This window comes from Monodon monoceros, unplaced genomic scaffold, assembly GCF_005190385.1.
Source record: "Monodon monoceros isolate NGI ecotype Baffin Bay Population unplaced genomic scaffold, NGI_Narwhal_1 Super_Scaffold_20, whole genome shotgun sequence".
Taxonomy (NCBI): domain Eukaryota; kingdom Metazoa; phylum Chordata; class Mammalia; order Artiodactyla; family Monodontidae; genus Monodon; species Monodon monoceros.
The window spans coordinates 40,522,129-40,542,900 of NW_021703777.1; the positions used below are offsets into that span (position 1 = coordinate 40,522,129).

Here is a 20,772-nt window from a genome sequence, read left to right on the forward strand (position 1 = left end):
AACAATTAAATCTGGGAATTACCATAGTCAGACAAGAGATAATTGATCTTGGAGTGAGGCAGTGAGTGGCATTGGAATGGGCAGAAGGTGTGTTTAAAAAAGATTTAGCTATCTGTGGAATACTATTTAGCAATGATAAGGAATAACATATTAACACACAACAACATGAATATAAAAAACATATTAAGTAAAAGAAGTCAAACACAAAAGACTGTATTGTATGATTCTATTCATATGACGTTGTAGAAAAGACAACACTGTAGTGACAGAAAGCAGATTAGTGGTTTGTTGGGGTCAGGGTTGGGGAAGAGTAAACTACAAAGGAGGGCAGATTTTAGGATGGAAGAGCTAGTCCACAACTTGACTGTGGTCACACAATTGTACACAATTACCACAATTTGTCAAACTCCACACTTAAACTGGATGAATATATGTGAATAATACCTTGGTAAATTGTTTTGAAAGGTGAAAAAAATGAGGCTTAGAACAAAAAAGATTTAGGAGGTTGAATCAATAGAACTTGATGAGTAAAAAGTAGTGTGTATACTTTGCTTTATATGGTGGCTGTGTTTCTAGAAAAGATCTGTAAAAATAAAATTTAAAATGCTCAAAGCGGGGTAATTCCCTGGCAGTCCAGTGGTTAGGACTCCGAGCTTCCACTGCAGGAGGCACAGGTTTGATCCCTGGTTGGGGAACTAAGATCCCACAAGTCGCGAGATGTGGCCAAAAAAAAAAAAAAAAAAAATGCTCAAAAGGAACTAGTGAACACTTGGTGATTGTTTTAAAACTATTTTCTAATAGAGAATTTCAGACACATACAAAAGTTGACAGGATGGTATAATGAACCCCTGTATACTCAGCAACCAGATTTAACCATTGTCAAGTTATGGCCACTTTTGTTTAATTTATACACCATTCTACTCCCCCACTCAAACTATTTTGAAGCAAATCTCAGATGTTACAAAATTTCATCCGTAAATTTTTTAGTATGTATCGCTAATAAGTAATGACTCTTTTAAAAACATAACCACAATGCCATTATCACACCTAAAAATTAGTTATATTCCTTAACCTCATCTAATATCCAGCTAGAGTTCAAATATCTATTTGTCTCATGAAGTTGTAAATTTTCACTTTTATAGTTTGTTTGAATCAAAATCCAAATAAGGATCACACATTGCAATTGATATACCTTCTAAGTCCTTTTATTGGTAAGTTTCCCTCTCCTTTTTTTCCCTTGCAATTTATTTGTTGACTAACCTGTGTGTTTCTTAATGTAAGAAACCCTTCTGTTACACAAATAACCACTTTCTACTTTAATGGGCTTTAAAATTTGGATTGTTTTATAATTATTCTTTTAATATTTTAGTTGCACTTCAATAATTTTTGATAAAGCCATAATTTGGTGACATAGGATTATCTCACCAAGTGTCCCAGTATGTTTTTGCTTTTGGCAGTTTGTCTCAAGGGCAATGATCCTATGACTTAGAGCACTGTTTGGGTATTAAGACAGCCATGTAACACTCACAGTTGTTTGCAGAGCATCTGTTCTATCAGTGAAGATATTCAATCTTTCTTCTCTTTCCAAAATTTTATCGATATTTTGGGTCATAACATTTTTTACATCAGTTACTTGACTCTTCAGTGTGGATATCGAGCTGTCCTCTTGATTTTTATTGTATTTCATCTATATAGAAGTGAAATATAATGTACATTTTATTTTCTATAAATGAAATCTATTGTAATATATTGTACAAATTAGAACAAAGGTGTCAAAGGCACATCTCACTTGTATTTCAGCATAAGGAATCAACTAAGCCTCAAACTGTCCTACCTGAATCATGCAGAAAAAATGGGGGGTGGCAGGAGAGGGAATATATCAATGTATTCAATCAGCAGTGGATTTTTAAAGAATTTAAATTGTGTATTTATTTGAATAGATTTTTTAAAAGAGCAGTTTTAGGTTCATGGTAAAATTGAGTGGAAATTACAGAGTTCCTGCATGCTCCTTACCCCCCATACATGCACGGCCGCCCTCACTATCAACATCCTGTGCTTGAGTGGTCCATTTGTCACAATGGATGACCCTATGTTGATGCATCATTGTCATCCAAAGTCCATAGTTTCCATTAGGGTTCACTGTTAATACTGTACATTCAGTGGATTTTGACAAACGTCTAATGACATGTTTTTGTCATTACAGTGTCATACAGAACAGTTTCACTGCCCTTAATATCCTCTGTGCTCCACCTATTCATACTTCCTTTTTCCCTTAGCCCTCGCAGAAACTTGTCTTTTTACTGTCTCCGTAGTTTTGTCTTTTCCAGAATACCATATAGTTAGAGTCATACAGTATGCAGTGTTTTCAGATTGGCTTCTTTCACTTAGCAATATGCATTTAAGTTTCCTCCATGTCTGTTCATGGTTTAATAGCTCATTTCTTTTTAGTGCTGAATAATAGTCCATTGTTTGGATGTACTGTAGTTTATTTATCCATTCACCTATGGAAAGACATCTTGATTGCTGCCATGTCTTGGCAATTATGGATAAAGCTGCTATAATATCCATATACAGGTTTTTGTGTGGATATAATTTTCAACTCCTTTGGGTAAATACCGAGGAGCACTATTGCTGGATCATATGGTAGGAGTATGTTAGTTTTGTAAGTAACTGCCAAATTGTCTTCCAAAGTGACTATACCATTTTGCATTCCCATCAGCAGTGAATCAGAGTTCCTATTGCTCCACATCCTTGTCAGCATTTGGTGTTGTCAGTGTTTTGAATTTTGGCCATTCTAATAGGTGTGTTAGGGGTATTTCATTGTTGCTATAATTTGCAATTCCCTAATGACATACGATGTTGAGCCTTTTCATATGCTTATTTGCCATCTGTATATCTTCTTTGGTGAGGTATCTATTCAAATATTTGGCCCATTTAAAAAATTGGGTTGTTTGTTTTCTTATCGTTGAGTTTTAAGAGTACTTTGTATATTTTGGGTTATAGTCCTTTATCAGATTTGCCTTTTGCAAGTATTTTCTCCCAGTCTGCGGCTTGTCTTCTCATTCTCATGACAGCTTCTTGATCCAGTTTGACAATCTCTTTTAATTGGTGTATTTAGACCATTAACTTTTTAATTTTATTATAATTAATTAATTAATTAATTTTTGGCTGAGTTGGGTCTTCATTGCTGCGTGCGGGCTTCCTCTAGTTGCGGTGAGCAGGGGCTACTCTTCGTTGTGGTGTGCGGGCTTCTCGTTGTGGTGGCTTCTCTTTATTGCGGAGCACAGGCTCTAGGTGCGCGGACTTCAGTAGCTGCAGCGCGTGGGCTCAGTAGTTGTGGCTCGTGGGCTCTAGAGCACAGGCTCAGTAGTTGTGGCACATGGCCTTAGTTGCTCCACGGCATGTGGGATCCTCCTGGACCAGGGCTTGAACCCGTGCCCCCTGCATTGGCAGGCAGATTCTTAGCCAGTGCACCACCAGGGAAGTCCTAGGCCATTAACTTTTAAAGTGATTATTGATATAGCTAGATTAATATCTACCATATTTGTTACCATTTTCTATTCATTGCTCTTGTTCTTTGTTGCTATTTTTGTCTTCAACTCTATCCATATTAAAAATGACCTCTACATCTGGAGAAAACTGTAATTTGAAAAGATACATGCACCCCAATGTTTACTGCAGCACTATTTACAACAGCCAAGACACAGGAGCAACCTAAATGTCCATCGACAGAGGAATGGATAAAGAAGGTGTGGTATATATATACAATGGAATATTACTCAGCCATAAAAAAGAATGAAATAATGCCATTTACAGCAATATGGATAGATCTAGAGATTATCATACTAAGTGAAGTAAGCCAGACAAAGACAAATATCATATGATATTGCTTATATGTGCAATCTAAAAAAAAAAAAAAAGACACAAATGAACTCATTTGCAAAACAGAAAGAGACTCACAGACATAGAAAACAAACTTATGGTTACCAAGGGGGACAGTGTGGGGAGGGATAAATTAAGAGTTTGGGATTAACATGTATACACTACTACTTGTAAAATAGATAATCAACAAAGACCTACTGTATAGCACAGGGAACTACAGTCAACTATATTTAATGATACTCAGAGTACTCAATACTTTGTAATAACCTGTAAGGGAAAAGAATCTGAAAGAGAATATATATATATAACTGAATCACTGTGCTGTACACCTAAAACTAACATGGCATTGTAAATCAACTATACTTCAATAAAAAATGATCTCTAAGGTACAGTGTTATATTTAAAAAGTAAGCTGCAGCTGCAGAAGAGTATTTAATAATAACTTATCAAGCACTTAGTATGTGGCAAGCACTGTTTTAAACACTTCACACGTATTAGTTCATTTAATTCCCAAACCATTATATAAAGTACTACTCTTTTCATCTTTTATTTTCTAAATAAGAAAACTCAGACTGAGAAAGTTAATATATTGCCCAATGTTACACAGCTAGAGGCAAAACAAGGATTCAGACTAAGAAGCTCTAGAGATTAAGCCTTTACCTATTGTACTAATGATCCCAGTTTTGTGAATTTATATATAAATAAATAAATATATATATATATATATATAAATTCTGGAAGCTTACACACCAAACTGTTAAGAGTGTTCACCTCAGGGGGTTTGATTGAGATTGTAGGAGATATTTATATTTCACTTTTTACACTTTTGTATTATCTCACTTTATTAATGAGCATTATTTTTAAATATAAAAATGATATTAAAATCCCCTGCTCTTTGGCAAGTGATCAAATATACCTTAAACAGAACTCTGATCTTGGTCACTGGACCATGCAACTTACAATTAATGTTCTGTGAGGAGCTCGCTAGTTGGAATGTAGAAAAGAGGGAATTCCTAGTTGAACTGTGTCTCCCCAAAAAGATTCTTTTAAGTCCTAATTCTGGATACTTGTGAATGTGACCTTATTTGGAAATAAGGTTTTTGTGGCTTGTGTTAAGAAATGTTTAGTGGATGCTTCTAAACATGGGTTAAAATTTTTTATTAAGACATAATCAAGTTAAGATATAGCACAGGGGACTCTACTCAGTGCTCCGTGGTGACCTAAATGGGAAGGAAATCCAAATAAAAGTGGATATATGTATATGTATAACGGATTCACTTTGCTGTACAGCAGAAACTAACACAACACTGTAAAGCAACTACACTCCAATAAAAATTAATTAAAAAAAGACATAATCAAGTTAAGATAAATGGTGAATCTTTAATTTTTCTTTTTATTCCTTTTCTCTTTTTCTCTCCTTTTAAAAAATGCTTGATCTTTTAAGATTAAGAGACTCATCTAAGTTTTGTTAAGATAATGTATTCATAGTCCATTCAATGGCATTTGGTACATTTATATATATAAATATATTTAAAACTCTCTCAAAACTACTTTTTTTTTTGCTGTGTGCATTTTTCTAATCATAGTATAAAAAAGTCAACACCTTTTATAAAATTTTCTACAGATTTGAAGCTCACCAGGTTAGTTTATACATGTTAAACAAAATTCTTTGATGTCAGATGTGTTAACTGCTTAAAATGTGAATATTTTCGCAGGGTTTTCAGGGAGCTATGTTAATTATATATTTTAGCTGTGTTGAATATTGCAGAATTCTCCATAAGAGAATATACAAATTTAATATATCTATCCTTAGTTACTTCTTCAGGCATTGTGGTGGACTCACCCTGTGGGGACCCCCACTGAGTCACATCTTTATAAAATTCCCTCCCCTTCAGTGTGATCTGCCCCTAACGAATGGAAGCAAAGGTGATGGAGGTCACTCCTGTGATTACATCATATTATATAATATTTAGCCGACTGGAGTGAGAGATTCCTCTGCTGGACTTGAAGAAGCAAGCAGCTGTGCTGAGGACGCCCTCGTGGCAAAGAACTGCTATCAGTCTTTAGGACCGAGGGTGTCCTCCAGCCAACAGCCAGCAAAAAGCTGCATCCCTCGCACAGCTCTTAGGAAATAAATTCTGCAACAGTCTGAATGAGGCTGGAAGCAGATTATTCCCCAGAGCTTCCAGATGAGAACATAGTCTGGCTGACACACTCACTGCAGCCTTGTGAGACCCTGAGCAGAAAACCCAGTTAAACCATGCCTTGCTTCCTGACTCATAAAAACTGTGAGATAATAAAATGTGTGTTGTTTTAGGCTGCTGATTTGTGGTAATTTGTTACCATACAAATTATTTATTTATTTATTTATTTATTTTTATCTTCATCGCGGTGCGCGGGCCTCTCACTATCGCGGCCTCTCTTGTTGCGGAGCACAGGCTCCATACGCGCAGGCTCAGTAGTTGTGGCTCACGGGCCTAGTTGCTCCGCGGCATGTGGGCTCTTCCCAGACCAGAGCTCGAACCCGTGTCCCCTGCATTGGCAGGCAGATTCTCAACCACTGCACCACCAGGGAAGCCCACCATACAAATTTGTTACCATAAATAGAAAACTAATGCAAGTATACTTAAAATATTTTATTATGGAAAAGTTCAAACATATACAGAAGCAGAGTGAATTGTTTAGTGTACCCATCACCTACTTTCAGCAGTTATCAACACATGGCCAATCTTATTTCATCTGTACTACTACTGATTACTCCTTCCCCAAATGTATTATTTTAAAGCAAACCCTAGACAGTCTATTATTTTAATCTGTAAATGCTTCAATCTGTATCTCTAAAAGATATGGCCTTGTTTTTCTTAAAAAACAAAACCACAACATCATGATCACATCTAAAAAAATTCCTTAGTATCATCAAATATTTGGTTTGTCCCTTATACACTGACGATGGGAATGTAAATTGGTACAACCACTGTGGAAAACAGTACGGAGCTTCCTCAAAAAAATAAAAATAGAACTACCATATGACCCAGCAATTCTACTCCCTGGTATATATCCGAAAAAAACCCAAAAACACTAATTTGAAAAGATACATGCACCCCAATGTTCATAGCAGCATTATTTACAATAGCCAAGATACGGAAGCCACCTAAGTGTCCATCAACACATGAATGGATTAAGAAGATGTGGTAAAAACAAAAAAACAAAACAAAAAGAAGATGTGGTATACATATATACAATGGAATACTACTAAGCTGTAAAAAACAATGAAATATTGCCATTTGCAGCAGCATGGATGGACTTGGAGGGCATTATGCTAAGTGAAATAAGTCAGACAGAGAAAGACAAATCCTGTATGATATCACTTACATGTGGAATTTAATAAATACAACAAACTAAGGCATATAACAAAAAAGAAGCAGACTGACAGATATAGAGAACAAACTAGTGGTTACCAGTGGGGTCAGGAAAGGGGAGGGGGGTGAGGTAGGTGTAGGGGATTAAGAGGTACAAACTATTAGGAAAAAAATAAGCTACAAGGATATATTGTAAAACATACGGAATATAGCCAATATTTTATAATAACTATAAGTGGAGTATAACCTTTAAAAATTGTGAATCACTATATTGTACACCTGTAACTTATATTGTACAGCAACTGTACTCCAATAAAAGAAAAAAAAAACTTTATTATGGTAAAACATACATATCATAAAATGTATGATTTTAACCATTTTTAGCTGTATAGTTCAGTGGCATTAAGTATGTTCACATTAAGTATATCACCACCATCTATCTCCAGAACCTTTTTATTTTCCCAAACTGAAACTCTGTACCCATTAAACAATAACTTCTCCTCCTCCCTTCCTCCCAGGCTCTGGCAACCACCTTGCTACTTTCTGTCTCTATAAATCTGACCACTCTATGTACCTCATATAAGTGGAATCACACAGTATTTGTCCTCTTGTGACTGTCTTATTTCACTTAAAAGGGGCTACTCTTTTAAAAAAAATTTATTGAAGTATAGTTGATTTACAATGTTAATTTCTGCTGAGGGACTACTTTAAAAATATTTAATTTAATATTTGTGTAAAATATTTACACAATGATTATGATTATTATAATTTTTAAAATTGTGTAAAATATTTACATGGTTCCAAGTTGAATTTGCAAGACAAGTTTCATTCAGAGAGGTCTAGTTTCTATTCTTGTCCCCATCCATACACAGGCAACCACTGAAATGTTTTTGGTTTATCCTTCCTTTGTCCGCCCATCCCCCCCTTTTTTTGCTATAAGCAAACATATTTGTATTTATTCCCTCTTTCTTAAATGGTTGCATATAAGGATGGTAAGTAAATAACAGTATACCATATATATTTTCTCTGTCTTGCTTTATTCAATATTTATCAATATTCCATGGATATCATTCCTTATCATTATATAGAGATAGAAGTTCTTAGTTCTCATTCACCTTAACAGCTCTTAACTCATAATTCCTAACTGATTTGTCAGATGTAATACTGACAATGTTTAGGACCACACTTGGAGGTTACATACCATATACTTTCCTAATACTTGTTGAAAATCTGTAGCAACTGCATTTGATGGAGAAAAATGTCCTTGTGACATCAAAGGATTTCTCAGAAAAGTCTCACTAACCTGGGGAAATTAATGGAAATATTTAAATTATATAGATAATTTCAACTGGAGAATTACATAGTAAGTGTTTATTTGAAGCAAAGTTTGGCAGAAACTTGCAATAAAAGAAACCAGAACAGTTCTAGAATTTTGGTGGCAGGGTATCTTTTCTATTTTAAAGATGCAGTATTAATGAAAAGTGTGCTCATATCTCATATCTCGTATCGTGAGATTGCAGGTGCCACCTTGATTCTTTGGTATTGGTATTTCTGAAGCTTGAGGGGACTTGCAGATGTTCACCTCTGGCAGACAAGGAAGGATAGGAGTCACTGATATTCTCTAAGTAAGTGCTTTTCATTTTCCCCTCCTGCTCTTACCCTCAAAATCCATTCAATGATAACAAAACAATCCCAACTAAATGTCATGAGACTATCTTCCAAACCCTATAGGGTTGTTATATGATATTTCAAAGCTTTAAGAAGGAATTCTGACAATTGTTTGTACTTAATGTTGTATCACCCGAAAAGCAGTGGTAAAAATCATGCAGTCTGGTTTTGGAAAGTTGGAAAAGTTGGATGTTTTTCCATAATGGCAGAGAGGGAAAAAAAAATTAGAGTATAGTCAGTTAAATGGCTAACAGTGTTTATCATGTAGATGCTAACAATTGTCTAGGCATAAGTGTAGAGTGAATTACAATATTAGGCCTTATAATCCTTGATTCTATATATGGTTACAGTTTGAGTTGTGTTAAAACAAGTTGGTACACTAAACAAATGAAATATATGCATAATGTGACTGGAGAATAACTATTAATAACTATAGTACAGCTGACCGATTTTTCCATTAATATTTTTTGTTAAAATATTTTTCATAAATTATATATTTGTGAATAAAATTGAAGATTAGTATTATTAACTTTTTAAAATAAGAAAAAAACATACTATTTGGATCATAAAATTACCAGAATAATGGTTTAGCCCTAGTCTGTCTCTGAGACTGCCTTTCACAGTCTTATTCTAGTTGGAAGTTAGACACTGGGTGATAGTCAGCAGTAGATGATATCTATTGAGAAGGTTAACTAGCCTTTAAGAAATTTATAAAATCTCATGTATCTGTATAAGTACATACACATAAGTACTCTATTTATCATATTTCATATTTGTTGGCAACTTTCAGGTAAAACGTTCTCTAAAAGTAGTATATCTTGATTAAAAAATTTTTTTTTCATTTAACTCATAATTGATTCATATTTTCTGCCAGAAGTGTCTTATCTATAATTATTTGAAAATTAAATACATATGCTATTGAGAAGGTATATTAAATATTAGTAAAGCTTAATTTTTCTTATTTTTAAAGAACAAAATAAATATGAGAGATTCCAAAGATGATCTGGGTTAATCATCTTTGTAGATCTTGCTTGAGAGTTAGGGGAATTGTAGAAGCAGAAGACAGATGAGGGATGAAGGTAAGAAATCTCTGAAGGTCACTAATGGCTCTGCTATATAGACAGATCTGCTTTTGGTTAGGGACATTATTACCAATAAACTATAAAACAGACCTCATAATTTCAATAACTGAAAAAGTCAAAGCAGTAAGAGAAATTACTTACATTTTTAAGAAATGCAGATGGTGTTACAGTATCTAAGGCATTGTCTGAGGCACATAGGTAAGTGATTCCGTCAATAAAGAGAGTATGGTAGACAAAGCTTTGAAAAGAATACATTCAGTTACATGATAATATTAAATTAAGTACTGATACAGAGAATTTAATTTTGTTTTCAAGCTCTCATTAATAGTATAAAAACTATGTAGATAACTTTTTATAATCAGAATAATTAGAAATCTTTCATACCTTTGAAAAATTAAACTATGTTAAATAAAAACTCTCTAAAATGTGAATATGCATTTAAAATTGCATCAATAAAAATAAATTACAATAGAGAAAATTCTAATAATCTAATCATATATATTTCACATGCCTTTGATGGAAGTCACTCTCATTCCAAGACTGAATCTAGATTCTGATCAAAGAGAAAATGCTATGTTCACTGATTTTTACTATCCTTATATTTTTAGGCAGACATATTTAGTTTTGGCACTTCTTGGCTTTCTATTATGATTGATTAGAATTTGAAAGTTGTAAATTCCCAAGACCAAATATTCTAGAGAACAGGATGAGTCTGGGAGGGGGAATTAAACTCGCCTGTAGTAATCCAGTGTAGCTTTTCCTGACCACTCCAACTTCTAGACCTTTTGTGCCTTCTCAGACTCACTTATTAGGAGGCTAGAAGACTCTTGGAAAGTGCTTCCATCTTTACTACCCAACAATCCAGAAAATTTAGGAATATGGCAACCAAAATAGTTGCTTGGTGCCTAGGGTTTAATCTAGTCATTTTTGAGCACTCTATATCCAAATGGTTAACAGGCAACAGGCCAGTTCAAATGCTAAACTGGATAGATATGAGAATGAGGAATCTCAAAAATAGGTAGAAAAGATAATCCCGGGGCAGAAAACTTAAGATATGTGCCCCTTCAACGTAAATCCTTGATATCATATCATGAATACAATATGCTACAAATATTTTTAATGATGATATTATTGACATGCATAATATCCACTAGGAAAATATTTTTATTTTTAAATAGGGAGGAGTCTTCACAGGAGAAGAGTTGCTAATTCTGTCATCTCTCCAAAAGTTATATATGTGATCTAAATTGATACTGGATGTGATTTTAAATTTATGCTTAGTGTGTTATTGGTAACACTCAGAAACCATCCTTAAATATTAAAAATCTTGAATACCTGATGACTAGGATATATTGTTAACTGACAATTGCAAGATGGAGAAAAGTGTGTATGATGTACTGCAGTTTATGTATCAGTCTCATTTCCTAACATAAGGGAAGTACAAATATATGTATGTGTCTCTTATAGAAAAAAAAAAAGGAAAATGATAAACTAAGAACTTATTCGAAATGGTTACCTACATAGAGGGAGAGAGAGTAGTGTGAAGAAAGCAATGAAAATTAGACTTTGTGAAGGAAACTCATTTCGTAGATTTGACTTTGGAGCCATATAAATGTTTTACATAATTATAAAATGTTATTAAATCAAACTTTAAAGAGTGCAATCCTTAAAAATCAAAAGCAAAATAATAAAAAAAAGAACTTAACTTTATATCAAGTCACCCAAGCAAGAGATGGTGGCAGAGGTGGTCAGATTCTGAATATGTTTGGAAGGTAAAGACAACAGGATTTGCTGATGGGCTGGGTTTGGAAGTAAAAGAGACCCAAGTCAAGGATCCCGAAGGTTTTAGGCCTGAGGAACTGGAAAGGTGGTATGTGGAAGACCGCAGGAGGCGTGGCTTTGGACAGAAGTTTGAGATGCCCATCAGACATCCAACAGATATGTGGAATGAGCAGTTGGATATACAAGTCTGGAGTTCAGGGAAGAGGTCCTCAAAAGATTCAAATTAGAATGTTCAATATAGGTAAGCCAAGAGTAGAGGAGGAAAGAATCTCTTTTTGATATCATTCCAGCTAACAAATGAAAACAAAACTAGAATATCACCATTATGCAACCCCCAATAAATTAATGGCTCTAGGGTGTAGGCAATGAATATCAATGGCTACTAGCATGCCAAAAGGAGATATAAGCAGGTATTATATACCGTCTCATGTAAAAACACCTGCAGTCTTGCCAAAGGGATTAGGCCACTGGATCCAGCCGCTTAGACCATGGTGAACTGCATTTTGAATATGCAATCAGCAAAACCAGACTGAGGGAAACTCTATAGGTTCTTCAACAATAAATTGTAAGGAAAGAAAAGGGGTGGAGGGGGAATATGTGGATTAAAGAGACTTAAAAGACACCAAATTAAAAAATGGGCAGAATTGGGCTCTCGTGCCTGAGGATGCTTATTTAGGTGCTGAGGCAATGAAGAAACAGGATAAGTGACTGCTACAGAATTTGGAATGGTGGTCGATTTGAGGGGGAGGGAGGAAACTGTGAATGGGGCAGGATACATGGTAGGGAGTTTTGGGGATACCTGGCAGTGTTCTATTTTTTGGCTTAGATGGTAGTTGCAGTTGGTTGGGGGAGGTCCTTTGAGAAACTTCATAAAACTATACATTTGCTTGATGTGGCTTTTGTATTTTGTTTTATTTTACAATATAAAGGTTAAAACACACCTCCTCTTAAAAGGACAATGATGAGTCTAAAAATAATAGATCTCTCTTATTCCCCACCTGTTTTACCAGCAAAATGTTTACTTGGGACATTACATAGTTTAAACCATACCATGTGATGTCCCAAGTAAAGTAGAGTGATGTTATTAAAGATATTTTCAAGTGGAAGTTTCCTTTTTTATTAATGAAATATTTTGGGGATAACTAAAAAGGTATGGAGAATAAGATAACAGGAACACTTGTAGACCTACCATTCAGCCAAAATGTTACAGATACAATTAATGTCCCCTGTATACCCTTCCTCAATTTCTCCTCCCTTCTCTTTTGCAGAGGTAACCACTATCTTGAATTTAATGTTCATCATTCTCATTCATGATTTTATACTTTTACATATAGAAGTTCTCCTTTCTGAGAGTTCAGTCAAGAGTCTGTATAAGAAATATTTTTCCCCATGTCATTATCACTGTAATTATCAGCTGGTAATGATTAAAAAAATAGACTTTTATTAGAATATACCTTACCTTCCCATTTGAATTATGGTCTTTGGTTCAGCTCTAAGAAGCACTAGTTTAAGCACTGTTGCTGCTGCTTCCTAAAAATAAATTGTCAGCATTTACTTTGTAGAAGATTGTAGTGTCTTTTATTACTCATCTGCTTAATTTACCAATGTTCTGTTTAGTTTATTAAGGAACAACTGTTTACTAGGAGAACTAATGGGTGGTTATTCATAATGCATGGTAAGAGGCAAGTTATCATGAAATGTTCATATGAATATGAAGGAAAATATTAAAATTACATAAATATACATATACTTTGTGTATATACATATAAGTGTGCAAATATAAGTTGCACTAATTAGTCCTTTTCACAGCACATTATTAATATGACTGGGAAGATATTTGACTATCTAATCAAATATCTTTTCAGTGACTTCTACGAAGCTATACATAAAATGTTAATGGATTAAAAGTATTCAGCTTTTAGTCTCTGAATAACCTATGCAGTCTTCTTTTTTTAGACTAAGATAAAATTTTTACTCATTATTATTCACTGACATCTTTCTATTAAACAAATAATTGCTAAGATCCCTTCTACTTATTTCTTTTTTTTGTTTGTTTGGCTGCGTTGGGTCTTCGTTGCTGCGCGCGGGCTTTCTCTAGTTGCGGCAAGTGGGAGGTAACTCTTTGTTGTGGTGCGTGGGCTTCTTGTTGTGGTGGCTTCTCCTGTTGCAGAGCATGCGCTCTAGGCGTGCAGGCTTCAGTAGTTGCAGCACGTAGGCTTAGTAGTTGCAGCACGCGGGCCCTACAGTGCACGGGCTTCAGCAGTTGCGGCATGCAGGCTCCAGGCACATGGGCTCAGTAGTTGTGGCTTGCAGGCTCTAGAGCACAGGCTCAGCAGTTGTGGCACATGGGCTTAGTTGCTCCGCGGCATGTGGGATCTTCCCGGACCAGGGATTGAACCCGTGTCCCCTGCATTGGCAGGAGTCTTAACCACTGCACCACCAGGGAAGTCCCTACTTGTTTCTTATAAGGCTCATTCTTTGGGAGAAAATTTGCAAGGTATTATGATTATCCATAATACCTTAAATACAGTTAATTATATGGAATCCCATTAATTGACTTTAGAAGTGTGAAAGGAATCTGAAAGTTACCTAAGAAGACTTGAATAGCCACACTCCTGATTAACTTTTCATTTTCAAAAAATGACACTTGAAATAAAAACTTTTTGGGAGAGAAAAGCTTGTTATTAATGGTAGAGAGTAAAACTTGAAATTCTACCAGAAAAATCCAGGCAATATTCTCTAGGAAACGATTTCCTAAGAAACATTAAGGGAATTAAGAGAAAACATACTCTTTCAGTTACTCTATTCTCATCACTGGAACATATTCCCCTACCCTTTCCAAAGTGTCCCTTTTAGAGTATATAAACTATGAAATCACAGAAACATGTGAAACAAAGCAAATGGCAACATGAGGCAGTAAAATAATTAACACGCTGGACTGTAGTGCCATTTCTGGAGTTGAAGTGCTGCACAACCTAAGAAAATGAGTTGTTTGGGTCTGTTTCCTTGTGTGAAGAATGAAAGGATTGGGTAAGATGATCTCTGCAGTCCTGTCCAGTTCCATTTGATTTCATGATTAAGCTTTGGTAGATACTAATATTTTCTAATGAGTATAAAATATTTGTGACATTAATATTTAGCACTGAAGGAAGATATGATAGAACTGTGCCTTAAAGCTCCTTCTCCCTGGTCAGCCTTCCACACAGCAGTCATTCCAGACCTTTAATCCTGTCCCCCAACTGCATACTGCTCCACCCCCTTCCACTTTCTTACTTCCTTGCATGCTTCATAAAGAGAGGCCAATGGGCTTATAAACTCCTTCAACTTTCTGACTCTCTCCCTTCATAATGAATGAAGTAGTTATTGAGAACATACTATGTCCAGGCATTGTCCACTGTAAGGACAGAGTTGAAAACAGTCCCTGTCCTGAAGGAGTCCGATGGCAGAGACAGATAAGTAAAAGAAGATTCCAGTTCCACCTGGCGAGTAGTTTGGTAAAGGGATGTAAATTAGCCTGGGCATAGAGAAGGCTTCAAGGAGGAATTGAGAAACATCTCAGAGCACAGAAGAGGTGACACTGCTAAAAAATGGAGACAAGTGGGTTCCGGGGAGAGGGAACAGGAGATTGGAAGGGAGATCTTGGTGAGACTGGAGAGCAGCATGAAGTTCAGGATGGCTGGAGCACAGGGACAGCTGGGGAAGAGAAGGAGGTAATCATGGAAAAGCCCTACCAGGGAGGGCTGTGAATGCCAGGCTAAGGACTATGAACTTTACAATGAAAGTAATCAGGTGCCATCCAATGATTTTAAGCAGGGGAGTGACAGGATCATATTTGCTTTTAGGAACAATCCTCTGAGCAGCAGTGTGGAGGCTGGTTTTGAGAGGGACAAGGCTAAGGTCTGGGAGATGAGTTAGGAGGCATCTTCAATAACCCTGGTGAGAAGTAACAAGGGCCTTGATGAAGATGTGGTTCAGAAACAAGGAGATGAATTCAAGATGTACTCAGGAGATGGAACTGATAAAACCTGGTGGCAAAGAACACATTTGAGGGTGCAGAAGAGGGAAAAATGAAAGATGACTCCCAGTTTCCAGCTTGAATGGCTTAGTAGAGCTATGCGGCAAGATTAGAAATACACGAGGAGGAATCCGCTAGGAAAGAATTAATTTAGTGCTGGACATGATATGTTTCAACTTCTTCTATTAGGCAATCTACTCGTGGAAAGAGATTACCTTGAAAGCAGATTTGGCAGTGATCAAAATAAAGGTGTCCATTTGTGTGAACAAATGTGTCAAGTTAAAAGAGGACTAAAGTTAGAACCCTGAAGAACATGGCATTCAAGGGACTGGCACAGAGGAGAGCCTCAGAAGGAGACTAAATTCCATGTCTATATCCACACCTCCTCCTTTCCCCAAGACAGCATTCCTCTAAACCAAGGCTCACATCTCTACTGCCACATTGGATCCATCCCTTTGTGCTCCTTCAGGTCTTGCTCTAACCAATAATCACTGCCCCTTATATCTTCAACCTCTTCTCCTCTCCATTAGCCTATATTCAGGTGAAGGTTTTCCCTGTATTAAAAAATGAGGCCCTTTCCTGGACCATACTTCTTCTAGCTTTCACCCTCTCTCATTCCCCTTCTAAATTCTTGAAAGAACAGTCTAACTTCACTCTCTCTACTTCCTGGTCTCCCGTTCACTTGGCCTAAAGCCATCTGGCTTCTTCTGCCTCTACCTCTACCACTATCAGTAGGATCACTTAACATTTCCTAATTGTCAGTCCAATGAACACCTCTTGGATCTTGTTCAACTTCTCTGGGTCATGAGACATTCTTGTAATTTTCTTCTCTCAGCTTTCAGAATACCACTGCTCTCATTTGGTGACCAGCCTCTCTAGTCTATTCTTAACAGTGTTCTGCCTTTCGGTACTCCTTTCTTCTCACTTGGGCAATCTTACCCACTTCTACCATCTTTAACTGTTAGCCCTGACCCTCTGACTGCTACCTATTGGAACTTTTAATGATTTAAATCTTTTGGGAATAAGATGGAGGAATAAGCACACAAACATATTGGCTATTTCCAACCGGCAACAAAATTCAACCTGTCCCAAAACGTATTTTCTGCCCTTGCATTTCCTCTGACTTCTTCCCCCAGAATCCTGCCTCCATCTGTAGTTTCCATCTTGTTTAATGCCACCTAAGAAAAAAATTTGACAAATCTTCACATTGTACACCTTAAACTTACAAAATGTTATATGCCAATTGTATCTCAATAAAGCTGGGGAAAAAAGATTAAAAAAAACAAAAAGAATCATCCTAGGCATGGCCCTGTTCCCTATCCTACATATCCAGCCAGTCATTAACTCCTGAGGATTAGTTCGCAAAGTCTCTTTAGGATCTGCCCACTCCTCTCCTTCTTCACTGTCATTGCCTTAGCTCAGGACTTTAGATCGCCTAGATAAACTATAACACCACCATCCAAACTGGTTCTCTTCCCTCCAATCCCCCTTCTGTATTGTAACCAGACCAAAATTTCCAGTAAATGGATCAGATCTTGCTATTCCTCCATTTATAAATCTTTAACTGCTCCCTGGTTTCCCTTGGATAAGAGAACAAACTGAATATAGGACCTTTCATCAACTATTCTCTGTCCACTTTTCTGACCTCAGCTTTAGCTCCTATATACTGCGATCCTGTGCTCTAGCCACACTGAGGTTCTTGCGGTTCCCCCAAACACGCCATTCTGTTCCCTCTGCATGGAGTCCCCATTCCCTTTTCCTGTGGCAGGCTAGTGCTCACTCTTGTAATACTTTTAAGCCAAGCACCTCCTCTGTGGTTGGCAAGCAGTCACTCATCCTGAGTGCTACAGGAGCAATCTCCATCTCCCGCCATTGAAATACTTTTTACATTGGAGGAGAACGAATGCAGCCCTTGGGTATAAAAGGACAATGTGTTCATCAAGGGACAGCTCCAGGCGCCATCTTCTCTTCCTTGTTGCATCCCCTACACCTTTACCCCGGGATTTTGCAACTAAAACACGTTCAATAAATGTGTGTTGAACTCCAGGCCATTTCTCCGCGGGGGAGATAAAATCTTTAAAGGTCTCCGGAATTAAACGTGACTGCAAATCTCAAGTATGTCGCGTGCAGCACCAACCCTAACCCCTGGGCGGCGCACTTGCGGCTCGGCCGGCCGGGAGCGCTAGTGGCTCACGCCGGGGATTCACGATCTCGCAGGCTAGGCCGTACGCGGGGGCGGGGCCTCAAGCCTCAACAGCCCGCTCCGGGCAGCCCCTCGGCGCTCCGTCCTGAGGGGCGGGTCCAGTGGGTGCCACCCTTGAAAAGTGGAGCCTGAGAAGGCCGAGGTGACGACCCAGGGGTACCTGATAAGAGCCGCCGGTTAGGGTCAGCTCCGCTAGGACGGCTCGGCCATTTGCAATGCAGCTGTAGGCGATCGTCATAGTGGGCGAACTAGTGAAGTACAGGTTCCCGCCGGACCTAACCGCCCGCAACAGTCTCGGGACACTGACTGGGGCGTGGCTCCGGGGGCGGTGTCTGCGCAGGCGCGAGGAGCGATTGATTGGCAGGGAGGGGGGAGGGAGGCGGGGCCCTCCCTTACCTGGGCTGAAACTGTAACGAGACAGGGCAAAGTCTCTGGAAAAACTGGCTTTGGTTAAGTGAAGTCTTTCTTCGTAGTCATCCTTAAAATCATTTAGGAGCCAGTTACTTCACAGTGTTTACTTACGTAGGATTCATTCTCAATCTAGGACATGTAAAATAATAGACCTTGATTTAAAATGAGATTCATTCATGAATTCAACAAGTACTGGCTGAACTCCCACTGTGCGCTCCCTAAGTGCTTGGACTAACAGGTATGCAAAAAGATAGGTTCCAGACCCTGACTTTTAGGAGTTCATGTTCTAGTAGTGGTCACAGAGGCACATGTAGACAAGTGCCAATCTCAAGTGACAGGTGTGCACTATGATTGAAAGATAAACTAATCGCACAAGTTGGAGTGGAGGCTGCTAATTCTCCCTGGGAGAGGGAGCAAAGCTTTCAAAGTCACTGTCCGATGGAGAGGGTGGGTTGGAATTCTCTTAAATGGGGAGGAAAGGTAGGACAGTCTAAGCAGACGGAACAGCTCTGTGAAGGCTTGGAAGAAGGCAGGCGGGTTCAGGGAATGGATGTGAGTGTGTGGTAGAGGAAGGGTGTGTGGTGGAGTGGGTAGGAGATGAGAAGGGTAGGAGTGGTAGAATGACTTGTTATCCTAGACCTCGAGTTTCTTGACAAGAATTTTTAAAAGTGCTTCAGATAAGCTTAGATATTTTCTTTTCTTTTTTTAACATCTTTATTGGAGTATAATTGCTTTACAATTGTGTGTTAGTTTCTGCTGTATAACAAAGTGAATCAGCTATACGTATACGTACATCCCCATATCTCCTCCCTCTTGCGTCTCCATCCCACCCTCCCTATCTCACCCCTCTAGGTGGACTCAAAGCACTGAGCTGATCTCCCTGTGCATAAGCTTAGATATTTTCATTAGCAAGACTTCGTGGTAGAGTTGGAAGAAGTCAGACACACTTGGATCCAAAATATAGGCATTGCCATTTACTCTGTGCCTTTATCGTAACTTAACTCTCTGAGACTCGGTTTGCTAATTTATAAAATAGGGATAGTTCTCAAGTTTAAATTAAGTAATTATGCAAAATACTTAGCATACCATAGATATGTAGTTGCAATCTTTAGTATGATAAATACATTAATGACAACTACTTTCCTGCTTCCAATGGTGTAACTTTAAAGGAAAAACAGTCGATGTCCTTATGGGGTGCCTGGCAGGAGGTGAAGACAGGTAGTTGACTGAGTTTATTTTAACCCAGTACAATCAAATTGTATTTGACAAGCAAGCAGCAAAACTGGTCTGGACTGTAGCGCTTGAGAAAAATGCCTTGTTGAATCATTTTATATAAAGGAAATCTTGAACCAATGTGTCTTATCAACTTAGAGATAATATCTCGTGTTACAGGTGGGTTGACTGAATTACAAGCACTGGTCACATTACTTATATGTGGGAAAATGAAATATATTAATTCTGAGGTAATGCACTGGTATATTCTTGCTTGCTGTAAAAATAAGCTTAGTAAACTTGGCCACATTGCGTTGCTCCTTCTGTTTAGTAAATAGTGGAGCTGAAAGCCACGGGGCAATGAAGTCATGAGCTGTAGTAACAACAAGCATCGGATAATTGGAGAGGTGTATATGGGACTGTCCCCCTCTTGGGCTCACCTTGTCATATTAAAACAATGCTGTGAAGCTAGTGTGGTGGGTCAACTTTGCACAGCCCACAAATTCCGGCCTACAGCAACGTAAAACATAATTTATAACACAACTCGACCTTTCTCGTGAGCCTCATGTTACCCGATATCTGAGCTTAATCTAGTCAGTGCGAGGTGTCCTCAGTGAACTCAGAATTTCCCCCTTCCCTTCTTTCTACATGGGGGGGTGGGGCGCATCTATGTCTGTGAGGAACTTGGTGGAGGGGAGATCTCCTGAGTCATGATCTTCGTCTCTCTAAGGTGGCATCTGCTGCTAATGTTTGTTTTCTGTCTGTGGTCATCAGTTCACATGCTCTACTTGGAACATGCAGGCTCCCTCATGCACTCTGGCTCTCTCTCAACCGCTTTTGTGGCCCTCTTAGGGGCAAAGGAAACTTTCTGCTGCTCCCTCATGGCATTCTGAGGCTTTGGGAGGTTCAAGAGTCTGTCTCAGGACTCTGGCCAACACAGCATGCTGCCACCCCTCCTGTCATGCTGTCAGGCTGTTGTCATGGGGGAGCAGCGCTCAGACTTTACCTCACCTGGGAAGCAAGCCCTTGGATCCCCAGTTGGCTGAGAGTCTTCTCATCCCACACTCCATCACCCCTCATCTTCCAGCCGGGGCTCGGTGGCTGGATTGCTTCCTATGGACCCTCTGCCCTCCTCCAGCATGGGGAGACTCCAGCAGG

At 38.1% G+C, this 20,772-nt stretch overlaps 1 protein-coding gene across 1 annotated transcript in view; it reads right to left on the reverse strand.

Annotated features, from left to right (window-relative positions):
- LOC114903250 (vesicle-associated membrane protein 714-like) overlaps nt 1-18,229 on the reverse strand; it is a 31,359-nt gene extending 13,130 nt beyond the window's left edge. Inside the window, exons 1-5 of the mRNA XM_029236090.1 lie at nt 18,152-18,229; nt 13,233-13,303; nt 10,133-10,229; nt 8,443-8,544; nt 1,529-1,687 (exon numbers count right to left, since the gene is read on the reverse strand). Coding sequence (XP_029091923.1) covers nt 1,529-1,687; nt 8,443-8,544; nt 10,133-10,229; nt 13,233-13,303; nt 18,152-18,229 — 507 coding nt within the window. The remainder of the gene's footprint in view (nt 1-1,528; nt 1,688-8,442; nt 8,545-10,132; nt 10,230-13,232; nt 13,304-18,151) is intronic.
- Between the last annotated feature and the right edge of the window lie 2,543 nt (nt 18,230-20,772).